The 24,147-nt window shown below is 55.7% G+C and overlaps 8 protein-coding genes across 8 annotated transcripts; all 8 read left to right on the forward strand.

Annotated features, from left to right (window-relative positions):
* Positions 1–1,462: 1,462 nt before the first annotated feature.
* Positions 1,463–3,658, forward strand: JKF63_02096 (uncharacterized protein; the record flags this gene model as incomplete). Its single annotated transcript, XM_067898138.1, has 1 exon — positions 1,463–3,658. One exon carries the CDS (start codon positions 1,463–1,465, stop codon positions 3,656–3,658), a length of 2,196 nt encoding a protein of 731 aa, XP_067754295.1.
* A 1,798-nt stretch (positions 3,659–5,456) lies between these two features.
* Positions 5,457–7,589, forward strand: JKF63_02097 (uncharacterized protein; the record flags this gene model as incomplete). Its single annotated transcript, XM_067898139.1, has 1 exon — positions 5,457–7,589. The coding sequence occupies one exon, from the start codon at positions 5,457–5,459 to the stop codon at positions 7,587–7,589; it is 2,133 nt and encodes a 710-aa protein (XP_067754296.1).
* Positions 7,590–8,293: 704 nt separating this feature from the next.
* Positions 8,294–11,011, forward strand: JKF63_02098 (uncharacterized protein; the record flags this gene model as incomplete). The annotated part of the gene is made up of 1 exon (XM_067898140.1): positions 8,294–11,011. The coding sequence occupies one exon, from the start codon at positions 8,294–8,296 to the stop codon at positions 11,009–11,011; it is 2,718 nt and encodes a 905-aa protein (XP_067754297.1).
* Positions 11,012–11,825: 814 nt separating this feature from the next.
* On the forward strand, positions 11,826–13,064 carry JKF63_02099 (uncharacterized protein; the record flags this gene model as incomplete). The annotated part of the gene is made up of 1 exon (XM_067898141.1): positions 11,826–13,064. The coding sequence occupies one exon, from the start codon at positions 11,826–11,828 to the stop codon at positions 13,062–13,064; it is 1,239 nt and encodes a 412-aa protein (XP_067754298.1).
* A 690-nt stretch (positions 13,065–13,754) lies between these two features.
* JKF63_02100 (uncharacterized protein) lies at positions 13,755–15,239 on the forward strand (the record flags this gene model as incomplete). Its single annotated transcript, XM_067898142.1, has 1 exon — positions 13,755–15,239. The coding sequence occupies one exon, from the start codon at positions 13,755–13,757 to the stop codon at positions 15,237–15,239; it is 1,485 nt and encodes a 494-aa protein (XP_067754299.1).
* A 2,214-nt stretch (positions 15,240–17,453) lies between these two features.
* On the forward strand, positions 17,454–18,482 carry JKF63_02101 (uncharacterized protein; the record flags this gene model as incomplete). Its single annotated transcript, XM_067898143.1, has 1 exon — positions 17,454–18,482. The coding sequence occupies one exon, from the start codon at positions 17,454–17,456 to the stop codon at positions 18,480–18,482; it is 1,029 nt and encodes a 342-aa protein (XP_067754300.1).
* A 1,254-nt stretch (positions 18,483–19,736) lies between these two features.
* Positions 19,737–20,081, forward strand: JKF63_02102 (uncharacterized protein; the record flags this gene model as incomplete). The annotated part of the gene is made up of 1 exon (XM_067898144.1): positions 19,737–20,081. One exon carries the CDS (start codon positions 19,737–19,739, stop codon positions 20,079–20,081), a length of 345 nt encoding a protein of 114 aa, XP_067754301.1.
* Positions 20,082–21,917: 1,836 nt separating this feature from the next.
* On the forward strand, positions 21,918–23,651 carry JKF63_02103 (uncharacterized protein; the record flags this gene model as incomplete). The annotated part of the gene is made up of 1 exon (XM_067898145.1): positions 21,918–23,651. One exon carries the CDS (start codon positions 21,918–21,920, stop codon positions 23,649–23,651), a length of 1,734 nt encoding a protein of 577 aa, XP_067754302.1.
* Positions 23,652–24,147: the final 496 nt, after the last annotated feature.

Below are 24,147 nucleotides of genomic sequence, written 5' to 3' on the forward strand. Positions count from 1 at the left end.
ATAGGGTGGGGGGGATGACGGCGGTTGTGCCATTAGGATGGCTGTGTTGGTTATTGTTTGAAGGCCCCACCCTTCTTTTCCCGTCCCTCACCTCGATGCAATCGCATAGCGTCTCTCTCTTTGATCTTCGCCGTATTTTCTGGGAAGGGTGCACTACCCGACGAGCTTCCTCCGCAGCGTAACTTCAAGTGGAACAACTGGTTGTGTTTGGGTTAGCCAAGAAAATTTTTTTTTCTATCTTCATGTCAGTACCCCCTTTTTCTTTCTCCCCCCTTCCCCCCAGTCTCTCTCTTTTCGATGATGTTTTTCAATATTCCCATCTCTCTTTTTTTTCCCTATATTGTTGGCTGTGCTCTGGACGTTTTCTGGATACTTTTCGTTTCTTTCGAATGGAGGTGTGCCCCCCTCCCTCTTCCCCGAATCCCACCGCACTTGCTGTGGGTACATGCCTACACGTAATTGTGTATATGTACATGTATACGTACTCATTTATACACGCGCTGAGTTGCGTATGTTTTTTTTTCATTTTTTCCCTGCAAGTTTTTTCTTTACTGCGCGTATCGGTGTTATTACGCCCGTGGCGAGGCGGGGGTACACGTCGTTGAGCACAAACCCACACACGCACACACACACACACACAGATACACACGTAAAGAAAGAAATGAAGCGATATTATACAAATGGTCAAAGAAAATAACAACAATCAATCAAGTCTACAGAATAGGACGAAAAGAGAGAGGCCACGAACGCAAGGCTCTAGAAAGGAGTGGCAGAGCAGGTGGTGGTGAGGGGAGGTTGTTAAGGTAGTTACAGTGAGGAGAGATGATGCACTGCCCTCAATAACTTTCCGTGCGGTGCATTTTCTCCGCATTCCTTAACGGATGCACCCCCCCTCCTAACACCATCACACACACACACACGCGCGCACAAAGGCTTTAAAGAGCTGCTCACTCGCCTCCAAGACAAAGGTAAGGGGTCGAAGGGAGTGGGGGTGACGATTATCTAACACCCGCCAACTGGTCCGCTTGTTTTGGAGGGGGAAAGAATGAGCAGCAGCGGGGAAACCCACTTTCAACACTTACTGTTCATGTATGCAGCTGTGTGTGTGTATGTGTGTGTGGTGTCTTGTGGAGTCATAAACAGGCAAAAGGAGCTCTGTCCCCCTGTTGGACACCCAGAGCCTCCTCCTTTTTTGGATGTACCCTCCAATCTTCCTTCCCTGTCCCCCCCCCCTCTCTCTCCCTGTAATACGTCTCTCTCTTTTCCATATTACCTTTAGTGACATCTTCCGTGCTGTCGCTTTCTTTGATATCCTGCGGTGTCGTCGTTTCTGCAGACTTGATTGGTTTTCGTGTTGTTCATCGATCTTCGTACTCGCTGAACAACGCCCCCCCCTCCCTTCACATAAGCAACTGAGGCATCTTGTTGTCGGTTCCTTGTTATACACCGGACAATAAAAAAAATGAAGAAGTACGCAAAAGTTTTGGAGCCGCTGGACCTCGGCTTTACAACGCTGCGGAATCGCGTTCTGATGGGCAGCATGCATACAGGATTGGAGTCCCCTGCACACGTCACTCGCTCCGCTTCACCCACAGACGCGATCAGGTACACGCGTCTTGCGCGCTTTTACAAGGAAAGGGCAAAGGGTAAGGTGGGACTCATCATCACCGGTGGGTTTTCGCCCAGCGCTGAGGGGCAGCTATACCCTGGTGAGAAGGTGCTGGACCCCCAGGATGCCGATCTTCTGCGGTGCGTTACCGACGCGGTGCATGAAGAGGGCGGGCACATTTTGCTGCAGATGCTGCACCCTGGTCGCTACGCCGACGGCAGCCAGTGCGTGGCGCCGTCACCGATTCTGAGTCCCATCTCCCGCACGCAAAAGGTGCCAGTGGAGATGAGCGTGTCACTTATCCAGCGAACGGTCGACGACTTCGCCCGTCTCGCCGCCTGCGCTCAAAAGGCGGGGTTTGACGGAGTTGAGATTATGGGCTCGGAGGGCTATCTTTTGAATCAGTTTATTGTCCAACACACGAATCACCGCACGGACGACTACGGTGGAAGCTTCGAGAACCGCATTCGCTTTCCACTGGAGGTGGTGCGAGCAGTGCGGGATGTCACGGGGCCGAACTTCATTGTAATGTTTCGCTTGTCGCTCCTGGATCTCGTACCGGACGGATCGACGCAGGCGGAGGTTTTCGAACTTGCGGAGAGGGTATCCAAGTGTGGGGCGAACATCATCAACAGCGGTATCGGCTGGCATGAAGCCCGTGTGCCGACGATCGCCACCTCTGTGCCGCGCGCAGGGTATACTTGGGCCACAGCGGCGGTACGCTCGTATCTTCGTCGTAAAGGTATTGACATTCCTCTTGTTGCGGTGAATCGATTGAACCACCCCGACATTCTGGAGCAAGTGCTGGAGGACGGCGATGCAGATCTCGTCGCCATGGCGCGCCCCTTCCTCAGCGATCCTTACTTTGTTGCGAAGATGATGTCGGGCGCGGTCGATCGCATTAACGTCTGTATCGCCTGCAACCAGGCGTGCCTGGACAACATCTTCACTGGGAAGACGGCGTCATGTATGCTCAACCCACTTGCTGCACATGAGGCGGAGCGCGCAGCGTTACCCGCTTCCACTGTGAAGAAGGTGGCTGTCATTGGCGCCGGCCCTGCAGGTGCGTCCGCGGCGATTACCCTGGCCGATCGCGGCCATCACGTCACGCTATACGAGGCAAAGTCTGTTGTGGGCGGCCAGTTCAACTTGGCGAAGCGCATCCCCGGTAAGCACGAGTACCAGAGCAGCATCGACTACTGGACAAACACGCTGAAGGGTCATGCGAATGTGACGCTGAAGCTGAACACGCACGCTACCGTGGAGATGGTTGCAGCTGGAGGATACGACGAGGTGGTGGTGGCTACCGGGTGTGATCCGCATGGCAAATCGAGTGCCGCCATTGCTGGCATAGACAAGTATCCCAACGTTTTTTCGTACACCGATGCGATCCTGCACCCCGAGAAGGTGGGGCGTCGAGTGGCCATCATCGGTGCTGGTGGCATCGGCTTTGACATGGCCCAATTTCTCACCTCCAAAGAGAGCACCTCGGCGGAAACGGTCGCTGAGGCCCAATACTCGAGGTTCGCAAAGGACGATAGCACGGCGTTCCGCAGGAAGTGGGGTATCGAACGCGCGAGTATCATGGAGGATGAAGAGAGGGCTGGCGCAGCCCCCGGCTCATGCGGCAGTAGCAGTAGTGGCTCATCGCCTCCAGGCGGTCTCGTGAGGTCTGCTATTCCGAAGCCCTGCCGTGAGGTGACCATGTTCCAGCGTACCCGCGGCAAACTCGGTGGCCATCTTGGCCCGACGACCGGGTGGATCCATCGCCTTGAGATTCGCTTCAACAAAGTCAAGACGATAGAGGGGGTGACATACAAGAGCTTTGACGGCACGAACCTCGTTTACGTTAATACAGACGGAGAAGAGCAGACGCTGGCCGTAGACTCCGTTGTCTTGTGTACGGGGCAAAGCTCAAACACTGAGTTTGAGAGCGCTGCAGCGCCGGTGCTGCCTAACCTGCACACGATCGGCGGATGCAACTTCACGAAGAAGCTGGATGCGAAGCTGGCTATCCTCCAAGCTCACAACCTTGCGATACGTCTCTGATGATCGACGAGTTCAATTTTACTTTTTTTTGTTGTTGGTGTGTGTGTCACAACACCAGCTTGTCGGAGTTTCACGTTTTCGTATATATATAATGATACCCGTACACTTCCCTCTAGCTCGTTTACTTGGCGATTGTTGGTCTCTTGTATACAGTGATGCTAACCAAAGAGGCCCACCCGACAAACCCACGCATATACACGTGATAGCTTCAACATGCATAAAGGTTTTCTCCTCCCTCTTTTGTTGTTCATCTCCCTCTTTCTCTCCACACGCCCACCTATGGGGGCTTCCCTTCCCGTTTCGTGTGCCCTATTCTCTTCTCCCCCCCTCCTCCTCTCGCTTTGGTTGCTTATGCATCTGCAGATCTGTCTTACAGAAACGTGCGGGGTATTCAAGTTATGTAAATTCGGAATAGCGCACGGAAAAAAAAAACGTCCCCGCTTGTAAACGTTGCTCTTTCACGTAATTTTCTGCGCTCCAAGCCCAGGTGCATGTTTTCTCTGCCTCTCCTTTTTGCTTTTTTTTTGTGTGTGTGTGCGCGTGTCTGTCTGGAGCTGTCCCCCACCCTATTTCCCTTTCTTCTTTACTTCCCAGGTCGCACTTACACCTCAGCACCGCTTAGTCTCTTAAATCGTGTGGTTATCACTGCTTCTTTCCCATCGTTGTTGTTGACGCTGAGACTCGTCTTTTTTTTCGCAAATTTTCTGTGCCCCCCCCCCCCCGAAGTGGTCTCTGCGGTCACACTCTCGTCTTCATCTTTTTATGGATCTTGGCGCACTTCTTAGGCAAAGAAGTGCTTCGCACGTTTCCTCGGCTTGCCCTCTTCATGTTGAACGTCTTCCTCAGCTGTGGCCCCCTTCTCTCTCTGTTTCTTCTCCTTCCCCCAATCTCCGAAGCTTCTTTCTTCCTCTCTCCCCGCTATGGGCGCTTTCCTTCGCACTCCCCACCCACCCCTCCTCAATCCCCCCGCACCGCGACGATTCGTGACTTCTCTCATGTTCTTTGCTTTTTGCATTCTCTTCGCACATTCCACGTAGTAATTCGATACCTCCGTCCCCCCCCCCACTTCCCCCACTTTCCTTTTACTCCTCTTTCCCTGGCAATGCGGACTCCATAGAACAACGCCTTTGTCTCCGAGTCCGTGAGTGTATGTGTGCTTGGTTTTTGGCCCCTCCATTCTCCCCCTTCCCCAACTCCCCCTTTTTTTTATATGAAGGGATGATGAGAGACAAGTACTACGGACTTGGAGGAGCACAGTTATAGCTCATCAGAAGCGCAAAGAACGAACCGAGTAAGGCAAAACAGACCCCCACCCCACCCCACCCCACCCCACCCTCCTCCTCTGCGTATAATTCGCGTTGTCTGCAAGGCGCTGTCGATGGACAGATATCGTCGCGCGCGGGGGAGGGGGGGGGGGAGTCGAAATTGAGACCGCTGTCGACGTTCGGCGTCTCTTGTAGTCACCTCCCTTTTCTTCTTCTACTGGGATGGCGCTCTTCTTGGGTGAAGATCGTGCGTGTAGGGGGAAGAGGGGGAGGGGCTCATCAACTCGGCGCCTCCCTTGCCTGCTGCCACTCTACACTCTTCTCTCCATTTTCTATTTGTTGATGTTGTCAACTGTCGGGTGGCATGTGCCCTAGACACCTAGTTTGCACCCGCATTCACCCTCACTGCATTCGTGTTTTGCGTACAAGCGCCTGGAGCGGTGGATTCGAATGCTCCCTTCCCCCCCTCCTCCTCCCCTCGCACTCACCCATGGACACACACATTACCCAAACTAGTTTTTCGATTTTCCAAGATGTGGCTGCGCTTCTCCCGCCGTCTCTTTTTTTACATTCCTCCCACTTCCCCCGCGGCGCCGGCGCGGCGTGTGACGGCAAAGGCTCCTCCGAGTTATAGCCGCTCACAGGATAGTAACGCCGGAAGCGCTGGCGCTGCTACCCCGAACCCTCGCACTCACTACTCGTCTGAGAGCAAGTTTCATTGTAGTGGCACACGACACCACCACCACCACCACCGTCGATCACCAGGTCGAACCCTCAAACCCGGCGACCCACTGCCGCCGCCTTCCATAAACGAGGGCGTACATGGTTCCTCAGAGGGCTACGTTTCTCAGCGTGAGGCGTATCGACAGCGACGCAGCGCGGCGGACAGTACAGGAGATTCTTTTGTGGACAAAACCGTCGCCGGCTCGCTTTTCACACCGTTGCCCCGCTCTTATGGTTTTTACGAAGGTATTGACGAGCACGCACGGCAGGCCCCACGTCCATCTCGTGAGGCCAGGCAACAACAGTTGCGTGAGTCGCTCGAGGCGAAAGCGGCGTCCGTGGTTGAATTCACTGACGGCGGCGAAGACGACATCGAGCTAAATGGCTTACCGGCTGATCAGTACCATGGCCACGCCGGATGGACAACCATCCCGAAAGACTCAGCGCTCTACAGCACAATGTACGACGTGGGCGACTTGGAGTCACGCCAGCGCACGAACTCGTGGAGTGTAGCTGTACATCACAGCATGGTAGCTGGCGGCTGCTCCGTCGGTGATCGCCTGACCGACTCGTCAGCTGCGTCTCTGCAGCCTCTCGGTGTGCACCAAGAAGGCAGCGAGCAAGCCCCGCAGGAGGTGCTCGATGATCGCCGACGTCGCCGGCAGCACGATGAGGGACTATTGTCCACATCTTTAGAGGGGGAGCTGCTGGCTCCAATGCAGGAGAGTGTGGGTCAGCCGCGGAGCACATATGCCATGCGGAAGTTGTTTGTGGACGGTCTCGTTGGATATCAAGGGGTAATCACCAGGGCGGAGGAGGCCACCATGTGCGAGGAGCTGCTGCACCTCCTACAGGATCCCAGGGCTGCCTACGTCGCTGAGGAAGCGCGATACTGTGTCAACCTCTATGAGAAAGCGCTTGGTATCCCTGGGAAAGACACCCTTGCTTTTGCACTCTCGAGCTGCCGAACGTTGCAGCGGGTACTGCACCGCTTCTTTTTCCTGGGTCTGATCCCTTCAGTGCCCAACGTCTGCCAGGTCAGCGAGATGGTCGGCACCTTCAGTGGCTACCCAGTGCACCGCCACCCACCGTCGATCGGGCCCTATGTGGGGGTGCTGAACTTGGTCTCCACAAGCGTGCTGCACCTTCAGCACAAGGACGCTCCGTGGTACCCCCGTCTGCATCTCACTCCCCGCAGTCTCTTCGTGGTCACTGAGCCGTGTCTCACTGAGTACGCGATAGGGTACAAACAAACACATCAGCCATTCCACGCCTTTGAGTACGCGACACGCGTCTCCAAGGACTACCGCATCGAGGTGCTCTTCGCCACCGTCGAAGCGGCGCAGGCGAAGACCCTATCCGAGGCGGTACACTTGACGGAATACGCAGAGCAACAGGCGCGGGAGGGAATGACAAAGCTGCCTCCGGGATCAATGGAGTTTTTTTCCGAGGCACACACGCACCCCGCCGTGACGAAGACAGAGTTGGACACCAGGGTCCATCTTCGTGGGCGCACCGATGAGTGGCTGCAACGCCTGCGGGACAACCTGCACGCATCCGAAGATGCGAAGGGTGGCGGGCACGCAAAGCCGGTGGACGGGCACGCGCTGCGGCGCCAGCTTCTAGCAGAGCACTTGATAGGTGATCGACCTCGCTCAGACAACGGTGACGACGGCGTCGGGTGGGAAAGTGAAGTTGGCGTTGACAGGGGCGCTCAAGTAAACGCGGCTGATTCACAGACGGGGGCGAGGTGTCCTGAGAAAGGCACATGCTTGCCTGCAAAGCCGAATTCCATGGCACAACGGCGACTGGCGGCACTCAAGGCGCGCTACAGCTTTGCACAGGAGCTTAAGGCGTCACAACAGCGGATAGAGAGGGCTAACGATGGCCCGCGGCTGATTCGGGGCCATGCGCCACGAGATCGGCTATTGGGTATTAAATAAGGGATCGATCCTCTCCTCCCCCCCTCCCCTCCCCTCCCCTCCCCTTCCCGATCCCCACACACCTGCGTAACCACTCAATACATGGGAGCTCAAATGCAAAAGAAAAAGAAAGAAAAGAGGCGCATGCGAAGAGTTCTCTTCCCAGATTGCACACCTTCACATCCAGGCCCACGTGCGTGTGCAATCTCACACGCGAACACCCGTGCCTGACCTATATAAGGAGGCAGAGTCCAGAATGCTGTGAGTTGTGATTATGCTCACGCGCTGTTCTCACAATCTGCTGCGCGTAAAGGACCCGGTGGTGAGCCGCAGACCACCTGGGGTGAGTGGGTGGGAATGCCGCCCTGCGCTGGTCTTTCTGTAAAAGGGGAGGGGTACCTTGGTCTTTTACTTGTACTTTCCACTCGCCTCTCTCTGTCTTGGGTTCTCCTCCTTGTATACCGTCTCTCTCTCCCACACACAACGGCGCAAGCTCGGCTGCTGTGCATTCGGGCACGCTGCTGCATCAACGAGGGGATTTGTTCACTGACACTGCGGGGAGAGAAGAAATAGACGTCGGCCACCCTGGAAGAATGCAACGCGTCTCCCGAAATCAAAGTGGCCTGCATGTACGGAGGCCAGTGATGCCCCTGTGGCGTTTCCGACACACCTTTGCAGCTGTAGCCGCACCACTGCAGTACGAGAGACATCCTTTCCTTGTGAGCATGCGACATTATTTTGTCAGCAGCGCTCTCTGTCGTCATCAGCGCACGACTGCTAAGGACCCGCATTGTTTTTTGTCTGCTTCAGAGGTCATCCGTCCTCAGGCGGCAGGAGCGCGGAATAAGTTAGCAGGTCTCAGCGTCACATTGCCGCCGCTCTGCGCCTGGGGCGCCTGCGCAGGCAGCGGCCGCACCGCTGAGGGCCTTAATCCCCGGCACGGCAGCTCGAACCCCTACAACGAACTTTGGGCCCCCATCGAGTCATATGTGGCGCGGGTCAACGCCGTCCTCTCTGATATGGGTGGTAAAGGAACGCCTGGTATGACTCTCTCGAATTCGTCGCCACCCCTGTGTCTCGTTCTACGTCTCTTTCCAGACTTGACCATCGCCCAGCTCCCTGCTTTACCCCGTCGAAGCAAGGAGGACCGTCACGCGCCTCGCCGTGCGCGCAACAGCTTCATCGCACCGCACGAGTACCCGCTTGACGCCATCTTGGGAGCAGAGGCCTTGTGGGGTGGTGGCGCAGACACCCAGCGGGTCTTTCGAAGCGCCATCGATGCTCTACATGGGCTAGGTCAGCATTTTCTTCCGCAGCTGCCACTCGTCCTGCAAATGCCGACCCGATTGATCGTTTCTCAGCAGTTCCTGCATGACCTTGCGGCGCTGCTGATCCGTGATGGCTGGCGCAGCGTTGCTTTTGAGCTGCCCTCTACTCATCAGCTGTATTCCCACAGCGTTGAAAAGTATGGTGCTGACGCTGCGTGGTGCCAGCTGCCTCTCCTTTGCACACCATGGGCTTCTCTATGTCGTCATCCTAGGTTGGGCCAAACACTGCGGCAGCTGCGACGCCACGATGCTGTTCCCTTCCACGTACTCTACTCGTGGGCGGTGTCGGAGATGCAGCTGTTCAGCGGGCTGGAGCAATCCATTGTGGTGGATACGACCGCACCGATGCCGGGAGAGGAAGCTATGTACGCCTATTTGCAGAGCCCCAGCAGTGTGGGACAAACTGCCGAGGAGCTTCACTGTGCACAGCCGAAGCACACACGCCAACTCCGTGACGTTACAGATGCCGCCCTTTCACCGTTTCAGGCGGCCGGCCATGCTGACGGTACGCGTGTGGCGGTGTACATGAGTGAGAACCCCACAAGGACACATGGAGTTGGGCCGGGCTCCTTTAACGACGTGGTTGATGCGGTGCGGCAGGGAAGCCGGAGCGCGGCATCACGCGAGTACAACCGAGCTGACCTCGACCGCGTCTATGATGAGTTGCGACTGCGGAGACACACCGACACGGGTTTGCCGTCTGCAGCTTCGAAGGGTGTGGCAAACTCCGAGTTTGTGTCTCCGGATGTCGAGGGCAGCGTTTCGCTCGTTCTCGACTCCCCACCTGACTATTTACGCGCACTCATCGAGAAGTCCATTGTCGACAGTGACGTGGCTGTTCGACCTGCCCCGTCGGAGCGACATCGCCTCTTGCAGAAAGTGGGGGAGTTCCTGCAGCACACGATGGTGGAGCCGTCTGTCTCTGGGTCCGGCGACGCGGCCAGCCCATCATCCAGTGCTACTTGCAAGGCTCACGAGAACGCTTCATTGGAACAAGAGGCCGGGGAGCTAGAGCGGTTGCTGAGGGAAGCCAATGAGACCAGAGATGCGACTACCACAGGCTCAGATGTAGAGCAGATGATGGCTGAGATGCAGCAGTCTATACGTGCCTACACACAGTTGTCGTCGTGCGACACCAAGGACGGCGCAGAAGAGCGTGCGTGCCATCAGCCGTCCCTGCCTCACCGACGGGGTACGAATGGGATGCACAACACACACGCTGCGAATTCCGCGACCGCTTCCAACGCATGGTCCACTTTTCCGGGGTACTGGTCGTGTATCCACGCCCTCGTACAACAGTTCACATACCCCACCTTGTTGTGGACTGCACCAACGTTCAACAAAGCGGCGGTGCGAGCATGGGCGGCTGCTTATCATGCATCACGGTATTCGAGTGGAGGCTATGACGAGACGCATATGTCTACACGGGGCGCACCGCTGCCCCTGGTCGTCCCAGTCTACATGCCAGCTCAGTCTGTGATGCATGTGGAGGTGGAGCGACTGTTGCGCGAGGGCCGCTGGTTTGAGCGGCCCCCGCTTCTCCGGGGCAGGGAGGAGGAAACAGCACTGCACACGTGGCTGCCTGCGTCACTAAACGCGGCCCTCGCAGACGCCCTGTCCAAGCTCCCATCAGACTACCAAGCGTGCGAGCGACGCCGGTTGTTGTTGGATCACCAGCGACTTCGACGAGAGGGAGCGCATGGTGCACGCCGCTGTAGCACTGTGATGGAAGTTGCAGACACGTCACCGACCAGCTCCGCAATCGCCGGGGACGAGCCGGGGTTGGACACAGTGCGCATCCGTATCCACCAAGAGACACGCCCTTTGTACCTCCTGACCCCTGCGCAGGTCCAAAGACGCGAGTCACAAGCGTTTAAAGAAGCTGCCGCCATGTGTGCGGCGTCTCAGGAGGCACACGCAACGCTTGACAGGGGGAGGGTCCGCGGAATCCATGACAGTTTTGTGCAGGCGGTCGAGGAGAGTTACCGCGCTATCTCCCCAGCGAGCGAAGCGCCTCTCCCGCAGACCGCACTGCCCGTGCTATTTCTGCACGTTCCTACCCCGGGTCTGGACGTAGACGAGCTCTGCCGCTCCTCGCGTTGCCTCTCCGCATGACGGCATAAGGGCATGATTTATGACTCAAGTCGAAGGAGGGAGAGGATAGGAGGGAAGCGGGGAGGATGCGAGAGTGGACAGCACCTGTGCTGGCGTGCAGGTGCGGCTTCCTTTTGTCTTGGGGATTTACTCGGCTACTTTCGCTCATGAAAATGGCTTGCTTCTGGCTCTGCTGGTGTGGTGGTGGTGGTGGTGCTGGCAGCCGTGGATATGTGTTGCCTACGCTCTGTGGTGTCTCTCCCTACTTGCTCTCATGACATCATCCTTTTCTTGCGTTTTCGGAGCTACCGAGCTCGCCCTCGGACGCGAATCATCACCGTGGTTCCCGCCTTTGTGGGCGTCATAGTGTCTTCTTTGGGGAGCTTCGGAAGCTATACACACACGCGCGCACACGAACACACACATCGAGGTACACAGCACTCCGTCCCCTTCCATCGAGCCCCCCCCCCCCTCTGTTCAGATGACTGAGCACGCGCCGCTTGTCTGTGGCCAACGTCTTTCATCAGTGCCTGGCTGTGAACGTTTACAGTTACCTTGCCGCTCTCCGCTCTCCGCCTCCCTCTCCCTCTTCTCCCCTCCTCACCTCTTTCTCAAACGGCTAACGTGTTTCTCTTGTTAGGGTTCTGCTGCTGCTGCTGCTGCTGCCGCTGCTGCTTTCGTTGTGGCGTGGTCTTGCCAGGATCGCTCAGGGTGGCCGCCGTCACCTTGGAGAAGAGAGATCGCGTAGCACACACCCACGTAGCCATGCGCACCTCCTCGGATCCAGAGATCTCTCTTCGCTGCTATTGCAACGACTCCCTTGTTTTCTTTGGTGATGCTGCGCCTTTCCGGAGTACTGAGTAAAGCCCCCTCGGCGACGCCGCCGCCGCCGCGGCTTCTGGTCCTGACAATGATTCCCAACGGCGGGGCACTTACCCCGGCTCTTCGCATGCTTGGCTACCATCCCTACACCTTTGAGGACAGCGTACGTAAGGGCCGTCTGCTGACTCATCCACAGGAGTGGATGGCCGTGCTGCGTGGAGAAAAGAGGTTTGACTTTGAGGTGCTCGAGGTTCCTCAGCTTGCCGCATCCACGGAGGCTGCAGTGCCATCGTTATCGAACGCCTCTTCTACCTCGGGGGCATCAGGGTCCGAGACGGTCAGCACGACGCCGTCGGCGTCGCCGCCGCCGCGTTTCTTTGACTCAATGGTCGGTCCGCCAGCAACCATTGCCTTCGAGTCCATTCTCAGGGAGTGTCCGCGTAGCACACGCGTAATTCTTGTGGAGGAGCCGGACAAGTTGGCGTGGGAAAAGGACATGGAGGAGTGGTTGCAGCCCCTGGTGCGGGACTGCGAAAAGAGCGCCATCTGGTGGAACGCCTCGAAGCTTCACATGATGCTGCTTGACATGGTGGACCTGCGCCGCGCCCTCATCAACCCCCGAGGCCAACAAGGCGGCTGCGCACGGCCGCTGCCGTCTTCGTCTGCCGCAATGGCGGCGCAGAACGTACCCATCGCAAAGCAGCACAAGACGCTTCGCCTCGCTGGCACCCTCGATTTGTTTGAGCAACACGTCAAGAAGGTCGTGCCGCGTGACCGGCTGCTCGTGTACCGCGTGGGCGAGGGATGGCAGCCACTGTGCGAGTTTTTGCGGGTGCCAGTTCCAATGACACACGCCACAGCAAGCGGTGCACCAGCGGAGCCCGTGGCGTTCCCTCCCAACTCTACCGGCAGCGAGATTCTTCTGTTTGTTCACCAGGGCATGAAGAAGAGCGCGGCTGTGGTGTCGCTGCTCTACTTGGCTTTGGTCGCGCTCGCACTGCTGCTGCTTAGCTCCTTCACCGGCGAGTACTCTCAGTTTTACCACGACTACCGTGACTACGTTCGCCGCGACTTGGAGCCGTTCATGGACGCCGAGAAAGTGCGCCTAGGTGACGAGAATGCCTTGACGATACACCAGGCTCTAGTGATGGCCAAAAAGTCCTCGAAGCGATTTGGAGAGGAGTACGAAATGGGGGGCGGTGCTATGGGCTCAATGGCAAGTGTGATGAAGCGCATCTTCGGATTGAAGTGATTGTGTGCGTCTCTCTCTTTTTCTCTCTCTGACGGTGTGTCTTGTGTGATCCACACGTGTGCGCATCCTTCTTGTTCCCTTTTCGCTGGTTTAAAGATGCATCTCTCCCACTCAACAAGTGAAGCACAGACAGATACACACGCCCGCGGGGCTCTCTCTTTTTCCTTTCTTTCTGAACGCGGCAGCTCAGAAAGGGCAACATGGCGGCTTGCTTATTTGCAGAAGCCCGCGGGTACGCACATTCTCTCTCCCCCCACTTCCCCCCCCCCCGGAGAGGGCGGTCTAGACTGAGGGAAATAGCGGTGCTCATACGCATTTGCATCGAAGAAATCGATCTCTGAAGGACTAATGCTTACATCTCCCATTGCTTGCGTTGCTGCCAGCTCCCGTCACCTTCCCTCCCCCAAATCACCCTTCAGTTAACTGCTCGACGACTCGTGGCGCTACTCCACTCATAACCAACCATACTCACCCAACGTAACCACCCACATACATACATAGAATATAAAAAAGTTCGACGGTAACCACAGCTCCAATAGGGGACACTCGATTGGCAGGAAATTGCGCGCCCACGAGTTCCTTCGTCTTTGCTTCACGCTAAACGCTCATTTCCTTCTGTCTTCCCGTCCTACCTCTCCTCTGTTTTCCCTCGACATCGCGAGTCGACAGACAGCGACGCCCCGCGCAACGATGGAGAACCCCTTCGAGGCTCTGCGGCCGGTCCTCCGCAGCGAGGAAGATGAAATTCGAAAAGGCGTTTTTAGTCAGGCGCTGCGTAACTTCCATCAGGCCTCTTTGGAGGAGCACCGAAAATGGTGCAAGGTGATTCGCGAAACGATGTCACGCAGCGGCGCGAGGGCAAAAAAGGCCCTGGCCACCGCGGCAGCCGGCGAGTCGTTGGACAAGATCAGGCCCCCCGTTTCCGTCTCCTCCCTTCCACAGGGAGCACCAGGAGGCAGCGCGGCATCTGCCTCACCCCCGGCATCGCTTGCCTCCATGGGGGCGCCGTCTATGCAGGAACCCGACGTTGTAGTCGGGCAGAAGCGCGTGCGTGGCGACAGCGATGTTTCTTCCCCAGGACCCATTACAAGCACACTCAGCGGGCTAGAGGACGACACCTCGTCGCTCTCCACCCAGCAGGTTTCGAAGACCGCGTCCAAGCCCATGATTGTAGGCTCGCAGTCATCTCTCCCTTCGGCTTTCGACCCAGCAGATGAAAGGCAGTTAATCGGTGCAGCCGCATCGGATTCTGTAGACGAAGAAACAGAGGGGTCAGTGAAGGAGTGCATTGCAGCCTACATGCGCAGCCTTCTTGACCGCGTAGTTGGCACCGGTATCGACAACCTCGCCGTGCCCGCGCTCAAGGTGCTGTGCATGATGCTCGGTATCCACACCGAGGTATCAAACAAAATGGGGTTGTATAGCATACTCGCTGACTTCTACTTTAGCAAGTGTGCAAAGCTCGGCAAACGGGTGAGTCGCGACACGGTCTTTCAGCGACACGTGGATCAAGAGGTGGCCATGCTGAAGCAAGTGACTTCCGCATCGGCTTTTTCAGCCCGTTCAGAAAAGAAGGCAGTGACGTCCGGGTCCGAGAGGGCGGCGCAGACAGCCGAGAAACTCGCTCCTGCCGCTGCGGCGAGGACGGCAAAGGCACAGGAAAAGAGGGAAGCGGTGGTGGAGCGGAGGAAAACGCTTTCGGCTCCGCTCCCCAAACCCAACCGCGCATCGAAGACGGCAGCGCAGCCGCAACCCTACGCGGCCTCAGAGCAGCGCTACCACAACTATGAAAACAACAACGATGGCGCCTTGGAGGACAACGCTGAAGTGGGGGCGCTGGAGAGCACCGACGGGTATGGTTGCGGCATCATTTACGACCCACCGGTGTTTACGCAGTCAAGCAAACAGAAAGTCGCATCGTCACACATAGCGATGTACAAAGAGCCTGGTGCAGGCGCTGAAGAGAATGGGTCGTGGTCGGTGCCACTGCTAGAGCGCAAAGTCGCCTCCATTGTGCAGCTGTACGATCCTGTAACGGTAGCCATCGTTGTGAAGAAGCTCTCACAAATGGGCTACCGTGAGAACGGTGCGGAGATTCGCGTGGAGCAGGTCTTGCAACGCTTTCACGAGCGTCAGCTCATCTTCTATGACAACGGTATTGCCTACCTTATGTGAGCTTTACAGCTTGGCTACCTCTACCCTTCCCTCCCTCTTCCACCTCCCTCTTCCACCTCCCTGTGCACCCACTGCTTTTGATTGATGAGCATTTTGGAGGGGGCGAGGGGGGGCTTGTGTGAGTCTGTGTGCTCAGGTCTCAGTTCTCAGCACGGGGCGGAGCAGTGCCCCGCGGCGTAGGGAGACGCGAGCACAGGCAGACCTCTTCCTGCACCTCGAGTGTTGCCCATCTGCGATGAGTCTCTTACATTACTTGGTCTTCTGTTGTGTATTCCTCGCTTTTTAGATGCATGCAGTCCATTAGTTGATTGCATCTATAGACATATGGCACATGTCGTAGCTGTTGTGTTGCTTAACGAATGAGTGTCGTTTCGCTGACGATGCCTCCCTCTCTGCCTTGACAGTGAGACGTGCATCTCCTTCCTATTTTTTTTTTCGGTGCTCGTGTGTGTGTGTGTGTGTCATATGATTGGACTGGCCGTGCCGTTTGTGTTTTCCCCGCCCCCTCCCCCCCTCCCCCTTTTTCTCTGTTTCTCGTATTCTCGCTTTGGGTCGAACCCCTTGACAACCCTTGTTGCCTTGGTGTTTGTTTCTTGTGTGTTTTACTCCCAGCCCTTACCACTGAATACAATGCAAAACATATATATATATATGTATGTATGCTTGTGTGTGTGTGTGTGTGTGTGTTGTTAGAGAGTACTGCGTGGTGTGTTTATCAGCATCAACGCTCACATCGCACATGGAGAGGAGAGGGGAAGCGGCACCCGGACAGACCTCCCCCTCCCCATTTTTTCCCTTTTTCACCCGAATACACACCTACAAAAAAAAGAAAGAGCAAGGGTGGAGAACACAGCGGCAATAAAAAAAAAACAGTGAACAGTCCTAGCCAGAATCTTTGTTACTCCTACTCTCAGCTAAGTGGTGACGTGCTGTGCTGACTGGCAACCAGTGGTATGAGCAACCGTGCGCTTGATATAACACCCCCCTCAACTCGACTGACGCAACAGTGCACAGCTGGTTGCCTTTGGTTTTCTATCGCTGCGTCTTTTTTTGTCCTTTAACCGGTTGTAGTTTTCGCCCCTGTGAGCTGCCCTTTTTATGACTCGACCACATCTAATCGTTACACTTTAAAAAAAGCCCGTTGGTTTGTCCTCTTCTTCCTTTTCGGTTCTCTGCGCGGACGTCTTTCTGACGGTGTTTGAGTAGCACTCAAGAGGGCGGTGGTGGCGATGACTTCGACGCACACGCACACTTGATCCCCCCTCTCCCTCTCCCTTCCCACTCTCTTTCCCCCTTCCTCCAAGAGGTTACGAACCAAGAGGGGTGGGGGTGAAGAAGAAAAAGAAGGGATCCGCTGAAACAGGGGCCGAATGCGTGCATCACCTTCTGCAAGCACGCACACACGCATATGCGAAGGCTCGCAGGCACATCGACAGGACTGCTGCCCACGTTTAGAGCTGGCGGAGATCGGAGTAGTGCTCTCCAGGCACGCGAGTCTGAAAACACGCGTCGTATTCCCCCTGAAACACTGAGCACACATATCGAGGCTGAACACGCAGGTTCGTCAATCTCGCTGAGGCCCATGCGGGTAGATACGCATTATTTCTGCTGGAAAAAACAAAGACTGAGGCCGTCTGGGTCAATACGCCCCCCCCCCCCCAAAAAAAAAAAAAAGGTGATTGAAAAAATGCATGTAATGCACGCGTGTACACTCATCGCTTCTATTATTATTTTCCGAGTTTCGCAAGGCTGGGGAAAAGAGAGCGGAGAGGTACATCGAGACGCAGCGGTGTGCGTCGTCAATCTTTGTTGTTGTTGTTCGCCGGTGCTGGTACCGCCTTTCCTGTGCTGCTTCATGCATCCCTTCTCCCTCCTCAGCTCTCTCGGCTCTTGTTATTGGTGTTTGTATTCGCCTATTCGCACCACGAGAGATATTCCCCTCCTTGCTCGCTTCACTCCATCGCTCTGTTTGTTCGCTGTTTTCATATTCCACCAGAAAATATTGAAGCACGTCCTAATTCTGCGGGCCGCGCACGCCCTGCGCAGACGTCTGTGTTGTTGTTGGAATCTGTGATTCGCTGCTCACTGACGTGATCCAACCATCGGCGCGCCCATTCACCACCGCTGTTCGCGCTGTTTGTCTCCCTCGGCTGGGTTCTGCTCTATTTCTTTAATTGTCTTCGGCTCGTGTGGCTTGCCGTTTAATAGTTAACCATGTTCAACAGCCCCCATCTCTCCCACCACGAGTATGTGGATGGAGTTCTGGCTCTCGTTGTGGCTGTCACGACCTCCGTCGGGTACGTCAGCAGTGTCTACTGGGAGCGCGCTGTGGTGCCACGTCTGTTCCGGCGCCGTGAGTTGACCCTGGCGCACCAGATTTCGGAGCTCGAGGAGGAGGCTGAGAGGGTTTGCGCAACCTCGAAGCTGTTCGAGCATAGCCGCCTTACACGGAAGGCCCTGCGACTGCGTCAGGAGTTGGAGGCAGAACGCGGAAAGCGCCTCGCATACGAGTGCTCGGTGGCTCGAGTGTTTCCTTGGTTGTTGGATGGCGTGCTTTTCATGTTGAGGCTTACTCGGCCTACGCGTGAGGCAACAGTAGCGGCAGCGGCACCAGAGTCGATGGGGGCGGCCATTCTCAGCAACAAGCCTAGAACCTTTCACGACCCTTCGAACACAACTGCGACGTCGTCCTCAATGCGGACACGTGACTCTACATACCTTCCCACTGCTCCGCACGGATGGCGGGTTCTCGCGGAGCACGCCATGCACGCCCTCTGGTACAATGCCGCCACCTTTGTCAAGTACCTCCTGCGCTTTGGCAGCGCTGTGGTGCTCCTGTGCGTCTACGGCAATCAGCCCATGTTCTCGACCGCATCTTCAGCTTTTGAAAAGACGCCGCGGCACTGCGCTACTGAGGTGATGCCACCGTTTCTCCTGAAGGCTGTTTTGGCGGTGTCCGATTGGTTCCTGGCGCCACCAAGACGTGGCTTGTCGTCCAATGCCTCTATAAGCGAGGTCGGAGATGACGCCGTCAGTGTCACCAACGTGGGGTTCGCGGCAGCAGCCCCTCCAGGGTCATCCGCATATTCATTTGCTGCTGAGGTTCACTCCACTAGTGACACGGACACACCAGCAGGGTTTGAGCGTGTACATCTTCGCTTGTATGAGAGCACCAATCTTCTGTCGTGGTTCTTAGCGTGCTACCTCGCCACGTACTTGGCTGTGCGCGTGTTCCACCGATAGGCGGCAAGCGGGGGTTCCTAAGGGCAAAGATGTGACGCGGCGTGGAGGTGCGAGCCGCAGAGAAGTGGAGCGATTTGTGTGAGCGATAACGTGAGAAGACGCCTTGGTGGATGCAGCAACACTCAAAAGCTGTTTTGGGTCAGTTGGTTCTCTCCCCCCAAAAGGCGGTGTCGTGCTGCGTTTTGGAAGAATGGCACCTCCACAGCATTCCCGCCAACACCACTCTGCGATGCACTTCTTCGCTACCCCCCTCCCCTCCCCAGCTGTGGTGTCTTTTCGCGCCCGGGCTATCGCGCAAACGCGACTTCAGGGTCGACGAGTTTGCCAAACAGCACTCCTGCTCTCTTCTTCCCGGTGCAAATTCAGTTTTTTTTTTCTGGTTGTACAAATTGGCGGACGCTCTTTCACGTGTCCAGCGCCTTTTCGCCTCTTCGTGACACACGTACGACACATGAGCGGCTTTGAGCTTAATGAACTGACACTACCTCGTGCTGGGCTCTGTGCGTAGTGGGGAGAGCACCACGATGGGGAAGGTGCGGGGGGGGGACTGTCATTTAATGGGGCGATAGCACAGGGGCTTGTCCGCAAGTGTCTCACGATCGTTTCGTGTATTTGAAGAAAAGGAAAGTACGCACGGAATCGTTTCGCAATCATGTCCCTTGTCGAGAGCAACAGGCACGTGGCGACTGGGAGGTGCGCGGCGGCGGCCTATCTCGACTTTTCAGGCTCCCTTTTTATATCCTCCCTGAAGCACTTTCACCTGCAGTTTTTACCTACAAAACACCAGCATCATCTAGTCTCCACACATCCTCTCTACCTCTTTCTCCTCTTCCTCCTTGATTGTTCCTTTTACTTCTACATATCTATACATACACACACACACTCATCCTCAATCACCTTCACCTCTCGTTTTTGTGCTCACTGCTCTGTGCCCGCTCACCTTCAAATTGCGTTTCCTGTCCTGATGTATGCGATATCGATGTCTATTTGTGGTGTACAAGCAGTCCATCAAGGGGTGTGCCACGGTTCTACTCGTTGTCTCGGTGCCCGCGTATGTGTATCTTACGCAGAGGATATTGCCGCATATATATATACATATACACACACACCCCACATCATACCCAAGTTGCCAGGCGCTGACCCTCTGGTATATTTCTTTAAGGTGCAGCTTCAATCGGTGCTCACAGCTTTTTATCTCTTGTCCCCCCCCCCCTTTCCTCACCCCGGGCCACTGCGCACTCTTAAGGAGCAAACATGCAACCCCCGCCGCCACCAATGACGCCGTACGAGGAGAACATAACGCGTTCGTACCAGTACCTCAACGGCGCTCGCGCCCAGTCCGCGATCCTTTTTAGCAGCACCGCCTTCTGCCTCGATCGCTGTCTGGATACACAGGAGTTGTACACGCTGATGCGCACAACAAACGCCCCGATCTCGTATCGTCTCGAGAAGGATATGGAGGAGAAGAAATGCGCGCAAAACTGCAGTGCCAAGTGGGATGAGTTATTCAACCTCACGCTCACAGAGACAAACGAAAAGGCCGTTCAGGAGGTCCAGGCGAGCGCCATAGCGAAGATGATGGAGTCGATGCAGCATTAACACAGTTAGAGGGCTTTTCTGGAAAAGGGGTGTGCGCGCGAATGACGGATTCCGAGGTCGGCGAGGGGTGCGAAAGCAATGTGCGGTGTTTTTTTCTTTTGCAGACTTCAGTATGTGCAAAGTGCCGCATTGCCTTCTCCAGCCAAGTGTGAGGAGGAGGAGGAGGAGGAGGACGAGGTTTACAGTTCCCATGCTGTCTCTTAGCGGCGGGTGCCGTGACTTCCCCCTTCTTTTTTTTTTCCGGACGGGGGTTGTTTTGCCTGTTTTTTATTCTTCTGCGTTCATTCGGCACTTTTCTAGTGTTTTTGGGGATAGGCGAAAGATGGCGGTTTTGTGCGTTCCGTTGAGCAGGTCTCATTCCCGGCAATGGAGTCCATGCGCTTCCCTTTTTTTTTTGCCTGTGTGTGTGTGTGTGTGTGTGTGTGTGTGTCTCACAAACAGATCAGTAATGGCACAATCGCAACGTGTTGGGCCTGTGGCTCATCCCTCTTTCCACTATCTTCTCTTCACATACTGCTGCTTTTTGTTGCTGTCCCGGAGGGGAAATAAGGCCGTGACGCGCGCATGCTGCATGCGTTTTTGTGGCGTTAAGGGTGATGGCGGGTGGCTTTGGGGGCGGGGAGGGGAGGACGCTCTCCCCCATTTGCCCTCCGAGTCTCTTGGACAGCCTTTCTAATGGGTTAGCGTTGGTCCTATAGGAGTGACCATTTTTTTACTGGTTTATACCTTGTCTTCATAACATGACGTATTTTCGGTGTGGCAGCAATGAGTGCACCCCCCCCCCCACACACACACACACACACACACAAACGCATGCACACGCAGGCGCAGTCAACGTATTCCTCCTCTCGCCCCTTCTCCTCCACGCGGCGTCTCCCAAGGCGCATATACGCACCTCCGGTTAAGAATAAAGAAGCCAATGAAGAGGCAGGAGCCCTCACACCGAGTGTGGTGAGACAAAAATATCGAGGATAATCGACTGCATTTGCCTGAGCCTTCATTTCTTCTGTCTGGTTCCTTCTGCACCTCCCACGTTGACATTGTTGACCCCGAACATTTTCGTTTGTTCGTTCGAAGGTGGAACCTGTTTTCACACTCTGATGCATATCTCATTGGAGCAGCTGAGTGGGCAGACAAATAACAGGAGACAGTTCAGCAGTTGTCTACTATCTTCCTTCACACGCAGGCGCGCGCGCACACATACACAAAAAAGATCTTCTCGCCATTCACCTGTACGCAAAGCGTACGTTATTTAAATATTTATTTACAGTGAGTCCCAAAGATTGTGTGCTCCTCTATCCGCCCACCCACCCACCCCTCTCTGAACAAAACAAGATTGACGTCTTTTTTTTTTGTCTTCCTCATCACGACTGCTTACACATCCTCCACCCGCTGTTTTTGTCGGAGAACACGTTTTTCTCTTACGTCCCCTTTTATTGTTCTCCCCTCTCCCACTCTCCTCGCCCCCCCGCCGGCTTTGTCGACTTCCTTGTCTCTCACCTCCACAACCCCCTCGTACTTGCGCGACATATACGCTGCAAGTGCCGCTGGCAGCGGCTCGTCCAACACTCACAGGCATACTTGAGGGAAGAAGAGCAGCACCTATATCTTTCTCAGTAATCATCCGCCCCCCCCCCTCCAGCTCTCACACAATCGCTCTATTCCAAGGACCCCAGAAGCATACAAAGGCATACTTGTTTATTTTGTAGTGGAGAGAATTTCGTGTGTTTTTGTTTTCATTATCGGTGAGGATTGAGTCTTCTCTGTCCCACGCTGTCATCCTCCTCATTTTCACTCCAATCCCGCTCTTCTTGCGCAGCACATTCCACCAGAAGAATGGCCGATCTCTACGCCATCCTGGAGGTAGACAAGCGCGCCACGCAGGAGGACATCAAGCGCAGCTATCGCCGCCTTGCCCTGCTTTACCACCCCGACAAGGCGGGTCCCGAGGGCTCTTTTCAGTTCAAGGAAGTGAGCCACGCTTTTGGGGTGTTATCTGACCCCCAAAAGAAAGCCATTTATGATACCTACGGTGAAGCTGGCCTAGACGCACTCGGCAACCCCGTCGCGAGTGCCGCGCTCGCAACATTTGGCACCGCCGCGCCGTTTATCATTACGATTGGGATCGCGTGCCTTTGCGTTGTGATGGTTTTGCTTTTTTTGGCGTTTTTGGTGTCGTTTGTGGACGGCAGACTGCATGGGTGGAACTTCGTTAAAGTCTTCTCGCCACTTTTCATTTTGGACTTCTTTGTTATCTTATCGGATCTTTTCTTTTTCGCCGCGTCCTTCATGGTGTCGCCGCTCAGCCTCCACGTTTATTGCGTACTTCTTGCTTCTCTATCTGCCGTCGCCTTGACCATTGTCATTCCGATTGCCAAGGACCGAAACGAGGCCAGTGCCCTCGCTGGGCGCCCCGACCGCCTCCAGTGGCGGGTGTGCCTCATTCCCGGATACCTCTTCTCTTTATTCACATTAATTGCTGTTGTCGTCATTTCGTACCCAACGAAGGATCGTATCCTCAAGTTGAAGTCCATGGGACTGGTGCATCTCGCCAGCTACGCCCCCGCTGGCTGCTTCTTGACCGTCTTGCAGGGGTGCTGTGTCCTCATTTTTTTTGTCCTGGTGGCGTGCCGCGCCGATGGGGTGATCACCGCCGACTTCTCCATTGTTGTCGGACTCCCGATCTTTATTCTGCTCAGTCTTTTCCTCGTGAACCGCTTCGCCTATGCCTTCCTCGGCTGCTACATCAGCGGCGTGTCACCCCAAGCGACGCAGGCAGGGGCAGAGGGCGTGAGGGGCGCAAATGGTGGCGAGTCTCCTGCGCAGCACCCCTACGAGAGCGACTCGCAAGGTCGGCACCCGTCGCGGTCTGTCGCGTCAAATCCCATAAGTGGCGGCAACACAGAGGACCAAAGCTGTGACCACTCCAATATGCGCAAAGAGAGGGAGGAGCGCGAAAGCTTCGCCAAAGGCCGCCCGCAGAGCGATCATCAGAGCGGTGAGACCAACAATGGGTCCTGGAGGCAGGAGAGCGCACAAAACGGCAGGAGCCGATACGTCGGACAGCGCAGCTCTGTCTGCTCCATTGTCACCTGTTTGTTTTTTTTCTTACTCGCTGCCCTGCTGGTAGCGTCGACAGCGATGATAGTGGTGCGTCTCAACCACAAGTCGAAGTTTGGCACCTACGCTGGTGTCCTCTCCCTAGCGACCGCGTGTATTCCTCTCTTCATTATAATCGGTTCTGTCGTGTTTGCAGAGATCATCTGGTTAGTGGTACTCTGCTGCTGTGGCGCCATCATGGTGGTGGAGAGTTATGTGAGCAGCCCAGACCACGTCGATCCACAGAACGGTACGACCGAAAATGAGGCGGAGATGCAGAGTGACCTCCGGAGAGAGAGGCACGGGCAGGCAGGCGAGGCAGCACCGGACACACTACGCCAGGATGGTGTCACCAATAGTCGTCCAACTCCAGCCGCGCTTCCTCATGTTCCACGGATGTCGACGGGCCAACGCGGCGCGACACCGCTGGAACCCCAGCCCGATAACCAGCGGCTCTCAGACGTTGATTAGAGGGTCGAAATGGGTGAGTGCAAAAAAGGGTACCCGTGAATGTAATCGAGCGAGGGTAGGCTGGTGGACGATGAGGAGGCCCCCGAAAGGGGATTATTCATGCAGCACCACAGAGTTATCTGGCACTGCCTACCCCTTTTATTCGCATCTCTTCGAGTATTTTCAGGTCTCCCCAGTGCTGACATGGCGGGGAGGTCTGCTCTGGTCGTACACGTTAGGTTTTTTTTTTTTGCTGTACAGTTCTTCCTCTCCCCCTCCTTTTCAGACGGTTGTGCGTTCGTATCCTCGTATTCATGTGCGCGTGATGCCTCTTCCCTCTCTCCTCCCACTTTTTTCTTTGCCCGTTGCTTCTGCCCTCTTCTTCCCTAGAGGTGAGGAGGTGCTAAAATGTCTGCACACAGGCGAGTGGCAGCTCGGAGGGTAGCAGTCGCTGGTGCTGAGGCTTGGATTCCAGGCCAACATGGTGCCTTCGATCCCAATTGCCTCGTGCTTGCTC

This window comes from Porcisia hertigi, chromosome 33 (genome assembly GCF_017918235.1).
Source record: "Porcisia hertigi strain C119 chromosome 33, whole genome shotgun sequence".
NCBI lineage: Eukaryota > Euglenozoa > Kinetoplastea > Trypanosomatida > Trypanosomatidae > Porcisia > Porcisia hertigi.